Source organism: Ochotona princeps, chromosome 7, assembly GCF_030435755.1.
Source record: "Ochotona princeps isolate mOchPri1 chromosome 7, mOchPri1.hap1, whole genome shotgun sequence".
Taxonomy (NCBI): domain Eukaryota; kingdom Metazoa; phylum Chordata; class Mammalia; order Lagomorpha; family Ochotonidae; genus Ochotona; species Ochotona princeps.
The window spans coordinates 14,403,253-14,423,799 of NC_080838.1; the positions used below are offsets into that span (position 1 = coordinate 14,403,253).

General features: G+C 35.4%; 1 protein-coding gene across 4 annotated transcripts in view; it reads right to left on the reverse strand.

Annotated features, from left to right (window-relative positions):
• Positions 1 to 927: 927 nt before the first annotated feature.
• Positions 928 to 20,547, reverse strand: part of USP38 (ubiquitin specific peptidase 38) — a 32,076-nt gene continuing 12,456 nt past the window's right edge. Inside the window, exons 4-11 of one of the 4 annotated variants that reach the window (XR_009245831.1) lie at positions 19,662 to 19,763; positions 14,895 to 15,053; positions 11,986 to 12,179; positions 8,648 to 8,741; positions 7,508 to 7,614; positions 5,055 to 6,417; positions 2,822 to 3,030; positions 1,345 to 1,480 (exon numbers count right to left, since the gene is read on the reverse strand). Coding sequence is in view for 3 of the 4 variants with exons in the window: in XM_004588139.3 (XP_004588196.2) it covers positions 1,319 to 1,480; positions 5,055 to 6,417; positions 7,508 to 7,614; positions 8,648 to 8,741; positions 11,986 to 12,179; positions 14,895 to 15,053; positions 19,662 to 19,763 (2,181 nt within the window). In the remaining variant the exon portion in view is untranslated. Of the gene's footprint in view, positions 1,481 to 2,821; positions 3,031 to 4,835; positions 4,954 to 5,054; positions 6,418 to 7,507; positions 7,615 to 8,647; positions 8,742 to 11,985; positions 12,180 to 14,894; positions 15,054 to 19,661; positions 19,764 to 20,547 lie in introns of those variants that run through there. The other 3 variants (XM_004588139.3, XM_058666819.1, XM_058666820.1) reach the window with 3 other exon arrangements.

Consider the following 20,547-nt stretch of genomic DNA (forward strand, 5'->3'; position numbering starts at 1 on the left):
TCTTTCCTTAAAATGTTTTCAAAATAAATGAGACCAATCTTCCAAACAATGAACATCCATGGATAAGTTGAAATCTTTAGGAAAGTGGGCAGTTGGGATAACTCTTGTGCTACATAATCAAGACCCATGTGAACTGAATTGATGTGTTTCCAGTTTCCTGGTAAAAGAAAACTCTAGCATTTTAACATTTTATCTAAATCTAGGAAAGAGAAACAATTATGTAAAATACACGACTCGGAGAAATAAAACCCCCAAATATAGAACTCTGAAAATATTCACTCAATGCTTAATATTCTGAGTATTAAGTAATAAAATCAAAAACGATTTTTTACTTAACTAGGTCCATTTCCTCTGAATTTGTTCTGAGAGTTAAAAACAAACTATCACACTTATTTAGAACCATCATTTTACTTTTGGAAAATCTAATACCTTTCAAAAGTTATAATTTTAATGTTAGCACAAAATTTTAATTCCTAACATTTCATTTAAAAAAAAAAGTTTCTGCAGCCAAATATTTCTATTTTTAAATTACAGTACTACAAGGCACATACAGAACTCACCTCCTTCAAAACACACACAAGACATACTCCCTGAAATAGAATTTTAAAATCTTTGAACAATTAGAAATACTATAGTTAGCAATTTTTACGTAAAAACATTGCTCCTACAGAATCATGCACCTTTCTTAAAATCAATTCATTCAACATATTTGTATAAATAATCCTTTTTAGCATTTGTACTTGCAATGTAAATACAGTGATGCTTAAGATAGTACTAAACAAAAACCTGAAAGTATTACTGCTTGATAAATTTTATGTTAAAATTATTGCCTTCATTAGAGACTGTGTCATCTCCAGTATTTTCAAAAATCTGAATTTAATATGGGATAAATACACTGGAAATAAATTTCTTTTAGCAAATTTTTCCTTACCTCTACTATCATTTTTTTTTTTAATAAAGAATGCTAGATCAATTACATATTTTGTTCAGTAAAACTGAGGGTAGACCATTTAAAATGCTTCTAGCAGATTTAATGCAGCTTAATTAGACTAGGTACATATTTTACTCCAAACAATTTTTGGTCAAGCATATCTAACCATAGAAGCAAATGGAATTTTAAGAGGTAGATTTTTTTCCCATGATGCACTTTGTTGATAAATGTATTAAGAAAATAAAAACAAGCACTGAGTGTGTTTTCTTAAAGTATAAGGGTCTAATGAAAAGAAAAAATAAAGATATGATATTTGTTACAGTATGACATTTTAACAGTCATAGTATTGGATATTTTGTGATCAATGCATTTTGGACTCTCTCAGCATCAAAATACGAGTCTGCCCACTGTATTAAATCCTCCTCCACCCCCTCCACCAGTGGGTCCACAGCTCCCTGGGGGGTCATTGTCATCAAATCCATTGGGCCGAAAAGAACAGGAGGCAGATGCAGCTTGTAGGGCCCGTGCTCGAGCATTCAACTCTTGTTCCTAGAATGAAAAACAATTTTATGAAATTAAAATATAAACACAGAGGATTGGTATATTACCCACACACCACTTAAATCTGACTTAATCCTTAATAAGCATCCCTCAAATTTCAGTAGCATTAAAAATACTGACATCAAACCTTACCAAATTCTAGTGAAGTGTATGAGCACCTCAACAGTAAGCAAGAGAAATAAATCCTGGCATAAACTCTTTGTAATGACAGATTCTAAGTTACTTTGTTTCGCTATCTTCACTATCTCATGTCTCAAGTGGTCCAGGACCCTGAAGACCCTCAGTTACAAAATTCCTCAGAAAATATAACAGCTACAGTAGCATTCACACATATATTTTATCATATATATATATGAATATACAAAAATACAAATATGTACATTAATAATTTCATTTCCACTACACAGATCGCTGAATTTAAACATTAGCAAAATGGACTATCAACTCTTTATTCACTGAAGCTACTTTGAAAGTGATTACAGCAAAGGTTTAAAGGGAAGAAGTCTGACTTCTTTCTACCCTTTTCTTGTTTTTATTTCTCAATAAATACTAAGATAAGTATAAAGAAAAAACATTGAGAGGTAAAGCTTACTGCTTTATAGTAGCACTTAAATTTCCCTTATCACTTATAAGCTTTATTATTCTGGTATATTCATCAATATGGCAAGCAAATATTAGGTATTCAACGTTAATAATCGGAGGTTAGAATACTATTAGGTATTCAGCTTCAACCAGAACAATAAAAAATGGCATATTCATCCAGCAAGATGTTAAACTGGATATAAAAATTCCTTGAAACTCCTTGAAAGAATACACAGAACATTCCGTTCCCATTTTTCAGACGTATGTGGCTGCTGATAATAAAGTCTAAAAGACACTGCTAACTGAATAGCCCCTGTTAGTGTAATCATCCAGAGGAATTTTCAAAATAAATAAGCTGGGCCCGGCAGCGTGGCCTAGAGGCTAAAGTCCTTGAACGCCCCGGGATCCCATATGGGCGCCAGTTCTAATCCCAGCAGCTCCACTTCCCATCCAGCTCCCTGCTTGTGGCCTGGGAAAGCAGTCGAGGATGGCCCAATGCTTTGGGACCCTGCACCCGCGTGGGAGACCCGGAAGAGGTTCCTGGTTCCCGGCTTCAGATCGGTGCGCACTGGCCCGTTGCGGCTCACTTGGGGAGTGAAACATCGGACGGAGGATCTTCCTCTCTGTCTCTCCTCTCTGTATATCTGACTTTGTAATAAAAATAAATCTTTAAAAAAAATACAATAAGCCTTAATAACAAAACTTGGGGAGCCAGGATGTAGTTCAGTGGTTAAGATGCCTACATACCACACTGGAGTAGATGGATTTGATTCCTGGCTCCAACTCCTAACTCCAGCTTCCTGCCAGTGCAGAGCTTCAGTGATGATTCAAGTAACTGGACTCCTACCACCCATGTGGGAGACCTGGGTTGTGCTCCTGGCTACTCGTTTTGGTATTGGCCCAGCCTCAGACACTGCAGGCATTTGGGGAGCTGGTAGCTCTGTCTCCGTTTTTGCCTCTCAAAAAATAAATAAAAAACTTTATTTGCAATTTTCCAATTCAGTTCTGTAACTTTGCTACATTTCATATGGTAATACTCTTTGCTAGCTAAATGTTCAAAGTAACTACTCTCCCCCCCTTAACATGAGGCTCAATTTTTCATTATACAGGAAAACAAACCAGGTTGGTATTTATCCCTCATATTACAACTTATTTCTCAGTAGTATATCCAGCCAGTACTGTGTAACTCTCAAAACTCAGAATGATAAATATCTGTTTTGTGGTTTAAAGAAAACTTTGATAAGAATTTCTGGTAACAGCATGGCCAATTTAACCAGTCCCTGATAGAGACTTTTAAATCCTATTTTGTGGAATATTTATTAAAAATGTTTTTCTTCTACTATGTCATTTACAGCATTTGTAATTTTTGTCTCTGCTGTGTAATGTCTACCCCACAAAATGTTTCAGTTGACATACATACTCCAGTGCCAAATACTGACTCCTTGTGTCACATAAAGTACTGATGTATTCCTTTAAAAATCTATCATGTGGTGCTGCAGCTGTGGTGTAGCAATGTTAAGCTGCTGGCAGATATGCAGACATTCTATACACGCACCAGTTGGAGTTCTACCTGAGCCACTTCTGGCCCTATGTTGGCCCTTGCACCCATGGAGTTCCAGTTGAAGGTTAGGTTGTTGTGGTCATTTAGAGTGAACCAGCAGATGGACACTCTCTCTCTCTTTTCCTCTTTCTGTAACTCTGCCTTTCAAATAAAAAATCTTAAAATTATCATATATTCTGAGTATTGATAACAGCAAATCTGAACACTTCTGCAAAATTTTCCATCAAAAAAATCAGGACTACATTAGTACACTGAATGTTTTTTATTGAATTTTGTTTCAAAGGTGTATTGATTTCAAAGTCAGAGTTAGAGAGAAAGAGATCCTCCATCCTGCTGAATTATTAGCAGGAAGCTGGGATGGAAGTATACCAGCTGGGACTCAAAAAGGGGATTTCAACATTTTTCTTACTTTATATTTATCTTTTAGGAATTTTATGACTTTTCAAATTTTTTATTTAAAAACTTGAAATCATTTGCATTATTCCATTAACAACTTCATACTGGTACCAAGTTGGCAGGATTCAAAGAAAAATATTTTCAGCAATAATTCCTTGAAGAAAGCATAATTAGGAATAAATTCATCTCATACAGAACTTTTCTTCAGTGGCTTTTATTTACCAATCCCTTTATCATCTCCTTGATTTATACTATTAAGCTCCATAAAGAACAAAAAAATATTTTCTTTGTTTTGTTTCTTAGTGTTCTTTATAGTCTCCATCCATAAACAGTTTTTAAAATATTTACGCAAAGGTTTTACAGGAATAAATTCCAAATTTAACAGCTATTTTTTTTTAGGGTGGGTGGGATTGAGGACAATGGGGGTAGGTATTTCATTTTTATTAAGCATTCTGTATGATTTCGTAGTGAACACATCTTTTATAATAAAAAAACAGAGTATCTCAAGTTTTCATACTTAATTCACAGTGTTACAAAATAAAACAATTTAAGTAGGTAGAGTCCATTTCATATAAACCCTTACTCAAGTTTGGGATTTTTGGATCAGCTTTGTGGCTCAGCTTAAGCAACTGCATGTGACATTAGCATCCCCTATGGCCACTGGTTCACGTCCTGGCAGTCCCCCTTCTGGTCCAGCTCCTTGTTAGCAGGCTGGGAAAAGCAGGGAAAGCCCCAAAGGGTGGGCCTCTGCACCCACATAGGAGATAGGGAAGACATTTCTGGCTCCCAGCTTTGGCCTGGCCTTGTCCTGGTGGGGAGTGAACCAGCAGATGGAAGATCTCTTTCTGTTGCTCCTTCTCTTGTTCTGCAACTCTGCATTTCAAATAAGTAGAAGAAATCTTTAAAAAAATTTACAGAATTCCTGTAAAAAGTTGTTAGATTTTAAAATTAGGGTACTAATTGAACCACTTTTCAACTATTTAATATTTTCCACAAATAATAAAGCTAGCATGTACAACTTACCTGCAAATATAGTTTATTGTCTTTTGTTATAGCATCCATAAGTTCCTTCTGTAGAGGTGGGTCTCCATTTACCCCGAGTCCACTGGCTGGATTACTACCACTTAAACTATTAGTGCTATTCTGTTTTTTATACAAAAGTACATATGCTGTGTCCTTTGGAAACCTACTTGTGATTTTTTGGACCGACTGAAATGAAGTAAATGTCACTCTGCTGTCATTAAATAAAAACCATTCCTTTGACATTTCTTTACTTTCTAAATCCTGTTCAAAGATTGCACTGGGACTCTCTCTCCCTAGTAAATGATTCTGGGAGGAGGCTAAAGCCAGAGTTTCAGACTGGTGGCACATCTGGTAGGAGGGCTCTGTACTTGTGATGTTTCTGGCATAAGAATAGTAATGCCCACTTTCAGAGGACACACCAGAGTGAACAACAACAGAGCTTAACAGATAGGGCACCAATTTGGGGCAGCAAGTCTCTTCAGTTCCAGAAGGCTTTAATTTCTTAGCTAGGTTCTCACCAATATCAGTGAAGTCACCATCTACAGACCAACTTTCTGACAATGAAGAGAAAGAAGTAGTTCTTTTAACTGGCAACTCCAAAACCAGTGGCAGTGACACATTGTCTAAAATTTTTCTTCTCACGTGATACTTCTGATCATATGAAAATCTCAGGAGAGTAAGAATAAGGTATTCAGGTTCCTCCGTGATTTGCATAGTTTTCTCAGCATTCTGCAGAGAGGCACAGTTTTCACAATAATATTGGTTGTCATCAGTAAGAATCTCTGGAGCCAAAAAATAATTTAGTAAGTCAGTCACTGAAGGTGTAATTTCACCTCCTGATTTTTGAGGTACATCTTTATTAGCAAGAATCCTGTTAGATTCATTAGGTACAGAAGTGCTGTCAGCACAGTGAAACTCATCAGGAAGACTGTGTATTGTTCTTTCATCCACAACTGTATCATGGACAAAGGCAGCTGTTGCTGGATTATACACCACTGATTCCTTTGAAGGACCAGAAACAATGGTTTGGAGCAGGCCATCATCATGCATGTTGGGTGATGATGCTGGGTCTTGGAAAGACAAGTTCTCCACAGCAGAGGAAGGACAAAAGGCAAGGGAAAGATCTGTAAAGGCTTCCACTTTTTGTGAAGTACTCCTGCAGTTCAAACAACGAATGTGAGTTTGTAGCTTTCCTCCAAACATTTTTTCTATTAAAGTCTTATCACTATCACTTGTGCAGGGGGTTTCTGTTAGTGCAGCTGCTTTACTGACTACTTCCTGCAGAGATATTTCACTGCACCCGGGGCTTTCAGAAGACTTGTGCAAAGACTGAACTTTCAGTATCTTTTCCTCTTCATGGAGCCTGCAGGAGAGTATATCATTATATAGCTATTTCATTTAGGCTTAAATTTCATTTCTATTTTAAAAATAGATAGCTTATAAAAACAATTTTTTTTATCAAATATGCTTAATTAAAAAATCAAGCTTCTCTGTTAGTCAAGAATAACAGTTTGAGAATAGAGAACAAGTTAGGGGGCTAAGACTATTCTGTAATCTCATTCTATTATCTTACAGTGCCATTTAATAATATTTGCTATGGTTCATTAAACCTATTTCCTTAATTATCTCACATATTTCTGTCTATCTTACATCTCAAGGAAAGTCAATAAAATGTTTGACGTCATCCTTAACTGGAAGGAAGAAAGGTGGCACATGTTGGGCCCAATTTACTTTATCATTCATATTCTAGAAGAGCAAAAATGGGACGACACAAAAAGATAATAAGTTTTATTGATTAAGGTAAGGAGACAGTAAAATATGCCAATCTAACACAGTTATGAATTGATCCAAAGAAGCAGCTCTTAGTTCTTTGGTTCTAAGATTCCTTTATAAAAACAACTAAGGAACCCAAAAACTTTCATTTATATGGGTTACATCTCTTTGACTTATAGTGTACTCACAACAGAATAAAAGTGAAAAACTATTGCATTTAAATAATAATAAACCTAGCACAGGCTAACATAAATAACAGCTTAAATGAAAGTTATACTTTCTAAAATAAAGAATTGGCAAGAAGAATGGCACTCTTTCACTGTGCAAATATTTTAAATATCTGGCTTAACAGAAGACAGCTGGATCCTTATATCTGCTCTGGATTTCATCCATTGCTATGATTTTCTGGATGAAGTATGTGAAGAAATCTGGCTTCCCACACATTTGCGGCTGGAAGACAGAAGACCTCACAGACTCCTGAAAGTGTTTTGAAAACCTTTAAGGGTCCTTTGAGAAGTGCTGGCCTAAACAAAATTAAAAAAAGAAACAAAACAAAAAACAAAAGGAAAATTTACAATAGACTTAAGGGCATTTTAAAAATCAACACTTGAAATACGTCTTTTAAACGTAAGAATAAGATTTAGCAGAAATAAACTTATTAGAAGACATTAAGTTTTTACCTGTCTAGCAGAAACCTGAGGTATTCAGAACAGTCTTGCTGTGACCTGGGAGTAAACCACGGAGGTCTGGAAGCCTCAAAGAATATGCGAGGTGCATATGCTTCCCTCTTTTGTCAGCCATAAAAAAAATACAGAAGTAATTCTTACCGCATGAACCAAGCAACTGAAATCTTAACCTATTAGGTTTATCAAGGCATTATATTAGAATCCAGGTCTAACTTAATGCTACAGCTCCTTGTATTATTTCTCCATGAATGTCATACGAGTTCATAATTTTTTAAACACACTAAGTGTGACAAATACAGTCATGTAAACCTCCTTCAGGTGAAAATTTCCTTGACTGAGTGTATGCAATAAATGTGCAGAATTTGAGTATCATTAGGTAACTTATTGATTTATGTTTTTAAGTGGAGAGGAAGTTTAGTCTATTGGTTGATCATACATTCAGGAGCAACTACTAGATTATGTCACAATAAATGAAAATTATAACCTGAAACTTTGGAATTTTTCCAATATTTTGAGTACCTGTAGCATAAAACTGAATCCTCAGTTAAAAAAAAAAAAAAAAAACAACCAAACAATAACCCCCAAAACCAAAACAAAAACCAAACAATAACCCCCAAAACCAAAACAAACACACATACACACACACACACACACACACACACACACACGAACAAAACCTTTTAACCCAAGTTTTCTGTACCCCTTTAGAGGGAAGGAAGGTTAGAGTGCTGGTTGAACATGGGCTGGAGTTAATCATATCTTGATCCTGAGCAAGTTACTCAGGCCAACTCTTCAATAAAATGGACAGACCATACTATTTGATAAAATGTCTTGAGGATTATGAGATTCCAGATCTAGCACAAGAACTAGAAAAACTTCAATTGTCAATAAATGTTACCATACTAATTATTAAGAAAAAAAGGTTTTTTAATTATATAGGGACTTCTCTCACTTAAAATTATCCTCATAGTTCTAATACCAGAGATTCTCAACCGTGACAACACTTTACTTAAGTTTTCTTGATATGAGATACATGACTTACACTAGTTAAAAGGGTTGGGGACAATGTGAAGTTTATAGACTACTATCAATGATCACACACACACACACACACACACACACACACACACTTACCTGTGTATGAGCCAAAAACGCAAAAAGATGCTGTAATTTTTTCATTAGTGAATTACACCCATTTAGATTTAAAGATAACACTTGTCTCCTGAAACTGAAAGAGAACAACATGTATATAAAGACACGCATTCAAAAAGATACAGGAAGTTTGGTTCGTGAACCTATTATTTTAAAAGTAAAACTTCATTTATGTGAAGATCCTTACTCTAACAAAGTACTTATCAATCCTATGGTATGGAAGGAAGTAGAGATTGATGATAAATACACATTACAAACCTGGCAATGGCCTATGCATTCTCATCTTATTTTCTTGATTAACAATAGAAACAGATTACTAATTTATAAGTAGACAACTTCTAGATTCTTTCAAATTTAAATATGCTGCTAAAGTAGAAAGTTTTAGTGATTTAAAGAGCACGTTTCTATCATAGCATGAAAAAAGAGCATAATTAGGTATCCATTTTAAAAATGATGTTAGATGTTTTTATATCTTCACAAATGTCACACAGGAACAATGAACAAAATGTAAAATGAAATACTGAAGTTATTCAAAGAAAAATAAGCGGAAATTTACAGGGAAAAGGCTTTCTAAAATCCAAATACTATTTCTGAACAATGACAGGATTGTCTACATAAAAAAATTTATAAATACAATGCTACACAATTTTGATTCATGTGACTGTAGGAGAAGAATTTAACAGGATTATCATACATAATACAAGTGAAATAATGAAAAAGGAAAGGATAAACAGATGAACACAGAAAAGAACAGTATATTTATAACAGAAATATAAATGAAAAGAGAAAAATCTATGATGGATAGCAGTATACAATTAAAAGAAAATTTCACATCAGACAGAAAACAACAGAAGATTGATTCTATCAAACACTACTCTTGATATAACTATGGGGGGCATATTACAATTTCTCTGGAAAGTGAGCTGGCATACTCTATTCAAAGAAAATCCTCTCTCATCAATATACACACAGAGAGCTATGTCAATTATGAGCCCATACTATCTAGCATTCAACAGGAATATGGTTACATAAAGCACGTAAATCCATAATCTCAGAATTAGATGTAGACTCTCCTGACATTGGAATATTTTCAACATAAATTATTAAATGATAAAAAGAAGTGGTTGCAAAAGAATATACAAATAGGATTCCCTGCAAATACATTTTTAAAATGATGCATTTATTTTTTTATTAGATAGGAACAAATAACTTTCACACACACAAGAAAAGATTGGAACAACACAAACAAATTTGCTAACAAATTCTCTTTGGGAATGGAAGTGTCTTATTTTTTGGTTATTTAGATTAAATTTTCTTTTAAGCCATGAAAAAGAATTCATTTATTACCCAAGAAATAAAATACACCATCATTCTACTCTGAGATAGTTACTGATTACCATATAAGACATGCTCTTCAAATTGTTCTTGCCAGTTAAAACTGCTTTGGATGTCAGCTTTTCTCTTATTTGTAAAAGGAGATGTTTGAAATAAAAGACTGCAGGGCCCAGTCTCCCAAGTGTTAACTCCACAGCTTAGCTTCTCTAGGGGTAACAGGATGGGCAATCTTGGCCTGATACATTTAGCTCCTGGCTTGACTGCAAGTTCCCTCTTCCCTGCTTCCCCTTTTTTAAGATGCCCCTAGGGGAGCTTAGGAGTTGCTTGAGCATTGGGAAAATACTGGGAGAACTAGGCAGACTAAAAGAGGCAGGCCAACTTTGAATAAGTGAAGAATGACGCACTGTGTGTTGTCCCGACAAAAGACCTCTAGTGGTGAGATGTAGATTCTTTCAGTCTTAAATTTAGAAACACAACACTAGGCCTAATGGTATGTTTTTGTTAAAAACAAAACAAACAAACAAACAAACAAAAAATAAGCAAATTTAAAAACAAAACACTAAACCAAATGTAAAACACCTTAGTGCTGTTGGTATAATCTGGAACAAAAAACACACTAGAACTAACTACATCTAATGGTTTGTTTCCTCTAGGTAGGCAAAACAATCTATAAAGCTTGAAATTCAATTTATAAACATCTTTGGGCAAATTTCATAGATACTTTAATAGCATTAAAGAAAAAATTCAGCCACTTTTTTTTTCTTTCTGGAAAAGCTTAGTAGTTTCACGTACGGCATCCTATAACACCTCCGGGTTCCTACTTGCTGGGAGAAAATGGAATGCATGTAAGTCTGTAAAGGGGCAAAAGAATGACTGCTTTCTATATTTGTTCAATAACTATCATTTTGCTTTTGAAGTTGAACTTAAACTTCTTTAAACAGAAAAGAGTAACAAAAACAAAGCAAAAACAAAAAACAAAGCTAGATCTTCTAAAGAGCAAAAATATCTTTAAGCAGATAAAACTACACTATGGTACTCTCAAAATATATACAGGTTTAAAAAAAATACTCTGTTCTATGGAATAACAGAAAAGGACTCCACAGGACTTGCATTTCTTTGAAAACTGATCAATCCCCTTGTTACACTAGTACAAAGGAACTCACAAGTTATACTGCTACTTGGGATACCCAAATTCTTACTAGGAAAGTTGCTTTGAATCCTAGCTATTCTGCTTCCAGCACAGCTCTTTGTTAGTGTACCTGCCGGAAAGGATGGCTCAAGAACTTAAGTTCCTGCCACCGACATTGAAGACCCAGTTGGAGTTCCTGGTTCCTGCCTTCAGCTTGGCCCACCCAGGCTGTTGTAGTCTTTTGTGGGAATGAACCATTTCATGGAAGATCTCTGTGTCTGTCACTCTGCATTTAAAATATACTTAAAATTTCTCAGAGCATGATTTTTGCACATCTTTGCAGATTAGGTGGAGATCATAGTGGTACCTAGTTCTGAAGCTGTTGCTGGAGTTCCTGAAGGGGTAATAGAAGCACAGCACTCAGACTGTGCCTTGCACATGATGAAGGCTGCTTGCAATGTTGGCTGTTTGAGAAGTGGCTAAAGTCCTCGCCTTGAAAGCCCCTGGATCCCATATGGGCGCCGGTTCTAATCCCGGCAGCTCCACTTCCCATCCAGCTCCCTGCTTGTGGCCTGGGAAAGCAGTGGAGGACGGCCCAATGCATTGGGACCCTGTACCTGCATGTAACACCCAGAGGAAGTTCCTGGCTCCTGGCTTAGGATTAGCTCAGCTCTGGACATTGCAGCCACTTGGGGAGTGAACCAGTTATTGGAAGACCTTTCTATCTCCTTGTCTCTGTGTATCTGCCTTGCCAAATAAAAAAACAATCAAAAAATAAATTTAAAAAGTGTAAACAATGCCAACATTTTATAGTTCATCAATGCTGATTAAAATGAAGGCTGAAATGCAAACTTACTCTGTGGCCATAAACAATGCTTGTATAACACTATTCATATAGCAAGTGTTTCCTAAGTTAATAAGACCAGTCTTTCCAGTTTCAGATTTTCCAGAAAGTCTAGACAAGCAAGATGCCAGAGAATTGGATTGAGAAGTCCAAGCACTTTGATTGAGAATCAACTTAATCTTTTCTTCACTGGGCTTAGGAAATTCCTGTATCATAAAGAAGAAAAACAGTTCTTAAGTAAAACCTATTTTGTTATTAAATTAACAACATAAACATGTTTCTCCTGAGATTTCCTTCTTTCCTCAGACTTATCTTTGATAATAATGACAAAATAAAAAAAACAAAGTAAATTGCACATGGTAAAAATTATTAGTTCCCAAAAGAACAGCTTTATCAAATTCAAATACTCAAGACTCAGGGATTCAAATCACATTTGAAGTATTTGTTTATCTTCCAGAAGTATTTGTCTATCTACCAGAAAAAATGTCTACAAAGCAAAACTTTCAAGATCTGAGGATACACTGTAGTGCAATTAAATCTTAAATTAATACAAAACTGAATTAGCAAAAAAATCAATTTCAAATTTTGGAATAAAAATAATGTACTATCTTCACCAAGTACAAATTAATGTTTAGAAATAAAAGCTCAAAGTAATTAAGGGGTTACAAATAAAAGCACCTAAATATAATGACTTATGCTTCTAAAAAATAAAACAATTTCATGTTTAATCACAAAGAAAATTATTACAGCACTAAACATTCTACTGATCAACTTTGTGAAGAATGAGGTACAGTTTTACATGCAAATGATTTCAAGCATAAATAGAGCACTTCAAAATAAGGAAAAACTAAAAAAATAATTAAGGCTTTTCCAGATTGCTAATACTTTCTGGTGCTTGGACCTTAGAAAACAAACATTTTATGAAGGAATTTTAATCTGGTTGTTGTTGGCTGACAGTAGGAAGCGCTTTCTTTGAGCTAAGAATGATCCTTTTGCTTCTTCTAAGCCTAAGGCTAGAATTTTCAACTTGAAAATTACTGAAGAACTGAAGAAAGACAATTAGGGAACAAATGTAATAGCTTACATCTATGGACACAGGGACAACACACAAAGGGATTAATACTATTATCAAAGTTCATGATAGAATGCTCCTGTACATAGTTTACTCTGAAGTGCCAAAGCAACATACTGCTATTACAGACTGAACATGTAACAGTCTTGCATTTGAGGCTTAACCAAAATCAGCTTGCATCATCCAACTATACAGTAAGCACTAAAATTTGAAATCCAGTTCAGATGCAGAGATAAGTGAAATGAGGCATCCAGATCATATTTCAGATCTCAAACCTACTTCACAGTATTGGTGGGAGGCTTGTTGTAGTTCTGTCTGGCATGCCTACACCCCAAGTACGGGTGCCTGGGTTTGAATGCTGGTTCTGCATCCATCTTCCTGTGAATGCGGACTTTGGGAAGCAGCAGGTCATGGCTTAAGCATTTGCGTCTCCACTGCCCAACTGAAAAACCTGGATTGAGCTCCTGGCTCCTGGCTTCCACCTTGCCTAACCCTGGCCATTGAGGATTGAACTGGCAGAAGGAGCTCTCTGAGTTCTACATAAATAAGCAAAAATTACATGTGTGTATGTGTGTGTTTAGCATTACTAATATAACTAATTTTTAATAACTTATGATTAAGCCTGTCTTGGTTAAATTCTCTAGTTCTTCTGCTATATCCTGATCATGTGGTGAGTTTATTGAGAGAAACTATAGAGAACCATTTATTAAAAAATTGGAATCAATGCTTTTTTGGATCCACTGTCTATATAAAGTTGAAAAAAAAGGGTAACTCCAGATTATTTAACTAAAGGTTCTATGAAATGTGGACATTCATGAATGGTCCAATGGCAAAACAGAATTAAAAAGGGGAAGGAATTAAAGTTAACTTCTTAAATTATACTTGCTGGAATCAAAGTTGTATTTTGTGCATTTAAACACTTCTGATAGGTGTGGTGTGGTAGCCTAGTGGCCAAAGTCCTTATCCTGCACACCTGGGATCCCACATGGGCACTGGTTCAAGTCCTGGCAGCTCCACTTCCCTTCCAGCTCCCTGCTTGTGGCCTGGGAAAGCAGTGGAGGACTGCCCAAAGCTTTGGGACCCTGTACCCACGTGGGAGACCTGGAAGAAGCTCCTGGCTCCAGATCAGCTCAGCTCTGGCTGTGTGGCCACTTGGGGAATGAAGCAGCAGACGGAAAATATTTCTGCCTTTCTTTCTCTCTGTATATCTGTCTTTCCAATAATAATAAAGCTTAAAAAATACACACACATACACAAGAAAAACAACCAAAAAATTTCTGATTTTGGATATAGGCCATATATATATACGATATATATATATAATATAAAATGTATGTACACATACATACTATGTGAGTATATTATGCATAGATACATTGTTTATATATTTATATATGTATTTTGTATATATAAATATATACATATCTGTATATTACGTGAATATATTACGTGTAGATATATTGTTTATATAATAAACATTGTGTACATAAACATATATAAGCATACACAATGTATATATAAAATACATTATATGAATAATGTATCTACACATTATATTCATGTAAAATATATATCCTCATATGCATTACATACATTACACATATTATATAAAACAAGCATCATAAAACTATTATATAATACATTATGAATATATATTAATGTAATTTTTCCTTTAAAAATTCTCCAAAAACTGTTATAAATAAAATCTGATTCTAACTACATTTTCAAACAAAAAGCACAGCACCATAAAATAGCAAATTGCCTAGATAATTACAGGAATGTCTCACCACATTTATCCATTACATCATACTCTGCAATTCTGTAAATATTAGTACAAACACCATCATACCTTTATGGCCTCCAGAATAGGTTCATAGAGATCTGGAAATCCAGAATAATGATACATCATACAATGTATTAATTCAGTTAACTGTAATAAGAAGGCTGTACTAGAAGGCAGGCCATTACTTTTGAAAGAGTGAACTAAATTAACCACATGAGGAACAACCTGAAGAAAAAAAGAAAAGACAAGCATCTCTTAGGATATCAGGGTAAATGTAATTTTCAAAGTCACATTTGATTATAATTCCACTTAACAGTCCTTTCCTGAACCTGGTGCTGCATCTAAAAGCACAAACGAAGGGACAACACAGGCATTGTAGTCACTGCTGTCACTGTGAGAAGTGGAACATACTTTCACTGATTATTCCTCAGCAACTTTTCCCCTGTTCAACTATGCTCTTTTAACATTTTACTTGTCCCAGTGTTTATTTTGTGGAACATTAAGACTTTTACCAAAATGTAAACAAAAAATGCTATATGAAAAAGTAGTAAATAAAATGTTAAGTTGAAAATAAGAAATGGCTCAAGCTGAAAGACACTAGGGTCAGACTATTGATTATATCTCTGAACATGAAGATTAAACAACACAAAACAGCACAATGATAGAATTAGCTAAAGAGCTCCACCTAGTGTAAATTCAAACTTTTCACTTAGAAGAATTAACACTGTACAATTAGATTTACTTGTGTTTGAAACTCAACACCTGACAGGTTCAAAGCTATTTCGTTTCACAGACAGACCAGTCTGCTGCACGTATGAACTGGGGCTTGGGGCGGGCCTGGTGGAATTATTGGGGATTGCTCTAAGCAGGTTGCAGTTTCCACTGGTATGTATGAGGGCTGAGCGTGTGTGGTGGGTACCAGTTACGCTGTGCTGCAGCATTCACTGGTTTGCATAAGAGATGGGACTGGGAATAGAACTGACCGAGTGACTATAGCCACCACTGTTTGTGTAGGCTGATGTGGGTTACAGACTGGGCCGAAACCTGCAGCGGTTGGCACACACAAGTCAGTTTGGGGTTACCTCTGGCGAGGTTTCTTTTGGGAACCCCCAACTGGATCACTGGGGTCAGAACCCCAACCATGGTGAAAATCACAGGATCGAGGAGTGCATGTGTCAGAACTGGGTGTTATCAGTTGTTGAAATCTGCAGCAGACAGCAGGCCCAGATACTCATGGGGGACATGACAACCAGCCACTGTGGCCTGCAGAGGATGTCTAGTATCATGGAGGGCAGAACAATTGGACAGTGTTCCCAGTAAAGCTTTGACGAGTACCTGGGTGCATTGATCTGGGAAGGATTTCTCCAACCATGGAGCAATGAAATCAACAGAATCTCAGAACTATTCAAACCACTGAAGCAATATCCTCAGAACATACTCCACATCAGGGACCCTGGGATGACATCGGATGGCTGTCCCCACTTCCTGGGTACTGACGTGGTTGGGCTGATGGAAGTGGCCCTCTATTCTCTCCCCAATTTTCCCAGATACAGGAAAAAAAAAAAAGGAGATCGGAAGCAGTTATCTCATCCACTCTCCCCCATTCCTCTACCCTCTATATCCTAAATCAATGGTCCACATGGGAATGAATTCTTCTTCACTATGTTAACATCATCAAAAATAAGATGAATTATTAAAAAATAAATGAAACAGCTTATGAATATGACTGAAATATAAAATAACAAAACTATAACTAAAACAAACTGAAGTAACATAGTTATTTTTCTTTTAGATAAGCACACGGAAGAGGTCTTAGAGCAAATCCCATCTCCCACTCTTGAAAAAAAAAATATGGTTCTAAATAAAAGAAATCAGAAATTTTTTTTACTTTTAAGGAATGAGAGCTGAAAATAAAATGGAAACAGAAAATAGTCACTATCTATGAACACACAGAAAACTGCTGATATTGATCATCAGTATGACAATCCTCTTTCACAACAAAATTATAGACTAAAAAGTTAACTGATACAGGGTTAATTAAATATTTAAGGGGTTAATCACCAATCTGAAATAAACTTTTCAGAAATAGTTCATGCCATTAGCACAGTGCTATTATTTTCCTAAATAATCATTAATTCTAATCTGATATTATAAATTCATATTACTTATGGTAAAAAGGCAATATTGGTGCTTTTTTCCATTCTACAGTCTATCTTTACTTATGTGCTTGAGTTCTTAAATCACATTTTGATTTTTATACAACCTTCTTTTAGTCTAACCTCCATCAAAGCTATGAATGTGACCATTAAATTACCAGTTTGTGAGTTCACTCTATAGCTATCATATCTAAATTTTAAGCAAATACAAATTATAATTTTGCTCCATAAAGACACATCTATAATATATTCTTTTCCTAAAATAGTCAGAAATCCAAAATTATTTTATGTCCTCTCTGTAAAAGGGAAGGAAGGACACAGAGAAAAGAACTTTAAAAATGACTATTGATCTTTTGTTCTAAATCTTCCAAAATCATTTCTAGTATAACTTTGGTCTTTGCAATCAGGTTACAGAGCTGCTTACATCTTAAATGGTCACTATCACTGACACTGAAATAAGAGTTATATAGATGCATTTCCAAGCTGGCTAAATCCTGGAGGGTTATTTTTTGAAAATGTTGTAATATTTACTAAGGTATTATTTGATCAAAGATAGAAACCTTATTTGATAAATAGCTTTGATTTTTCTTTTTCTGCTACTGCTATTTGCCATAGCATATTTAAAATAAGTAGAAAGGCATATATTCTACTGACAAAAATTGTATGAAAAGCAACTTGATCCATAACATACATTATACAGCAGTCATGGTTTACACTAAAATATTCTAAGCATAGAATGCACGATGGCACTGTTACTTCCAAACTGTTGCTCATGCCTGGCACCCCCTAGACCTGAGTTCTCTGTCGCTTGCAGTATGGGTGACTGAATTATAGCACAAGACACTTTTAAAGTTATTCTTAAGTGAGCACAGGGCAACCCATTTTCAGGCAATGACTACAAATTTGTTTTTAGTCTTCAGTATGCCAGATCATAATCCTCAATTTTAGAACTTGACTGTTCAATGGTTTAATATCTAGTAGTGGTTTAATATATAGTTCAATAAACTAAATATTTCAAATATTTTAAAGTTAAGCATTTAAAAGGACCTATCTTCAATCTTTTTTTTTTCCTCAAAAAAACACCTGTAAGCAAAAAGATAGGCTTGGAATATAGCCATGTGACATAATTAACAAAGAGATTAAGGAATATCCTCAGTGTGATGACCAAGTAACATCAGAACAGACAACTAAGTTATATTAGATCATCTTCTTCCTAGCAAATTTGAAAGTAAGCCATTTCTCAAATGTTACATGATTATGATTAATGACAAGCATAATTGATTTTTTTCTCTTTGGAAGAGTTTACCGGTACATTTGTTACATTAACCCAAATTTGAGTTTTGTTCAGTGTATAGATTTAAAAGGTTTTCAGCCTAATGATCAAACTAAATCAGGACAATGAGGCACAGAAATCACTCATCCTAAGTGATCATGTGTAATGTAATCACTTGTTAGGAAGGTGCACTTACTACAAAGCTTGTCAATTCTCTTCTGGTGGAAATGAAGCATTAAAGCAGCCTCTGTGGTTCTCTGAGGTTAATCATATTTTTTGGTAAAAATTAACCATTGAAATTATGCATTTGTTTACTAGTGTCCCCTGAATTATGTAATTGATACCATTAAGAACTAGACAGGAGAGCAATACCTTCCTGAATTATGTAATTGATACCATTAAGAACTAGACAGGAGAGCAATACCTTCCTGTCATGCCCTAATACGTAGCTGGACAGGTTTCTGAAACATTTTATTATTTCTCAACTGAAATAACAATAGTCGAATAACTGAAATAAAATAAAATCATTTCAAAACTAGATGTGGCTGGCTTAAAGTGGTAGTATTAATGATACATAATTAAATGTAGAGTAAATAAAAGGTAGGATATGGGCTCAGAAAGAAGGAGAAGTATAAAGATCTTGTAGCTGTAAAACAAAGACCAATATTTTCACGAAAAGGCCATCTTTTTATTTGATTACTGTTTATAGCCCTTGTCTATATTCCCTATGAACTAGGGGTCTTTATACATTTATACTTTTTCCCTGTTGAATTAATTAGTGTGCATTAAGCCTTTGGCTATAACTTAAATTTAAAATGTTATCTCAAAAACTAAAAAATAAAGAAATGGACAGAGTAGGTGGGAGAGAAAGAAGTGTAAAAATATTCTTAGAAGTATATGTATAAACACTGAATCTGTTCTTTTTACATTAATATCATTTTAACATGAGAATTGATGTGAACTCTGTTGTAATTACCATGCATTTTCTGTAATCCTGAGAAGCCAATGTATTAATAAATTCCTTAAAAAAAAAAGCAACAACACAAACTTATCAAACATAGAAAAACTTAAATCAGTCAGTGGCTTCAAACCATTTAAATTCTTCCCGTTATTTATCTATTCCCTATCTATCCCATTAGTGGCACTCTCTCATAAATACCAGTAACCTTTACCTGGCTAGTAGTGGTTTTCAGTGGGGCTCTTGTGATGAAATACAAACTATTCTGAAAACATGTTCCTTTAAGGAAATTCTTACAATCTTAAATTTCTAAAAATTATAACACTACATGAGAATACTAAGATTTTGTACTAGCCTATAATCATTATGAATAAATGAGACTCAGTAGGAAACTAAGCTTTGAAGACAAAGTTCTTTCAATGTAGAAAGCTAGCATCGTAACTTACCAAGTGAAACGCCTCTGGAGAATGCTGAAAACTAAGCAGCATGTGAGAAAGAACTGCAAGAGCACCAGGTCTCACAAGAGGAAACCAAAGTCGATTAAAAACCTTCAAGATAAGAGAAAACACTCATTTTAAAGAGTGCATAGGAAAATCATGATCTCAATCCCAATGGTTATTTTCCTGGCATTAAAAGTTATTTGTGGGCCCGGCGGCCTGGCCAAGCGGCTAAAGTCCTCGCCTTGAACGCCCCGGGATCCCATATGGGTGCCGGTTCTAGTCCCGGCAGCTCCACTTCCCATCCAGCTTCCTGCTTGCGGCTTGGAAAGGCAGTCGAGGACGGCCCAATGCATTGGGAACCTGCACCTGCGTGGGAGACCTGGAAGAGGTTCCAGGTTCCTGGCTTCAGATCGGTGCGCACTGGCCGTTGCGGCTCACTTGGGGAGTGAATCATCGAACGGAGGATCTTCCTCTGTCTCTCCTCTCTGTATATCTGACTGTGTAATGGGATGGGTAAATCTTTAAAAAAAAAAAAAGTTATTTGTGTGAATGCCCTTGATCCTAGAAAGTTCTATCATAACAAATAGTATACAATTTGGGGGAAGGAGAAAGGTAGGAAATAACATGATGAAGACAAGGGGAAGCAGGGGTCTAACCAAGTCTTAAAATGCTTTGGCTAAATTAAAACCAGGCAAACTGTGTTTACAAGGGGTTAGTTTTCTGGCTCACTAGTGATTGAATTCACCCAACAAATATTTTTTCAGGTCTCACTATTCAGCAATGTTCTAGACACTGGGGAAACAACAGTGCGTCTAAAAAAATTATCTCCCTCTTACTGAGCCTACCATTTAGAGGCTGGGCAGAGATGACAAAAGCAAACATAAGGTATAAG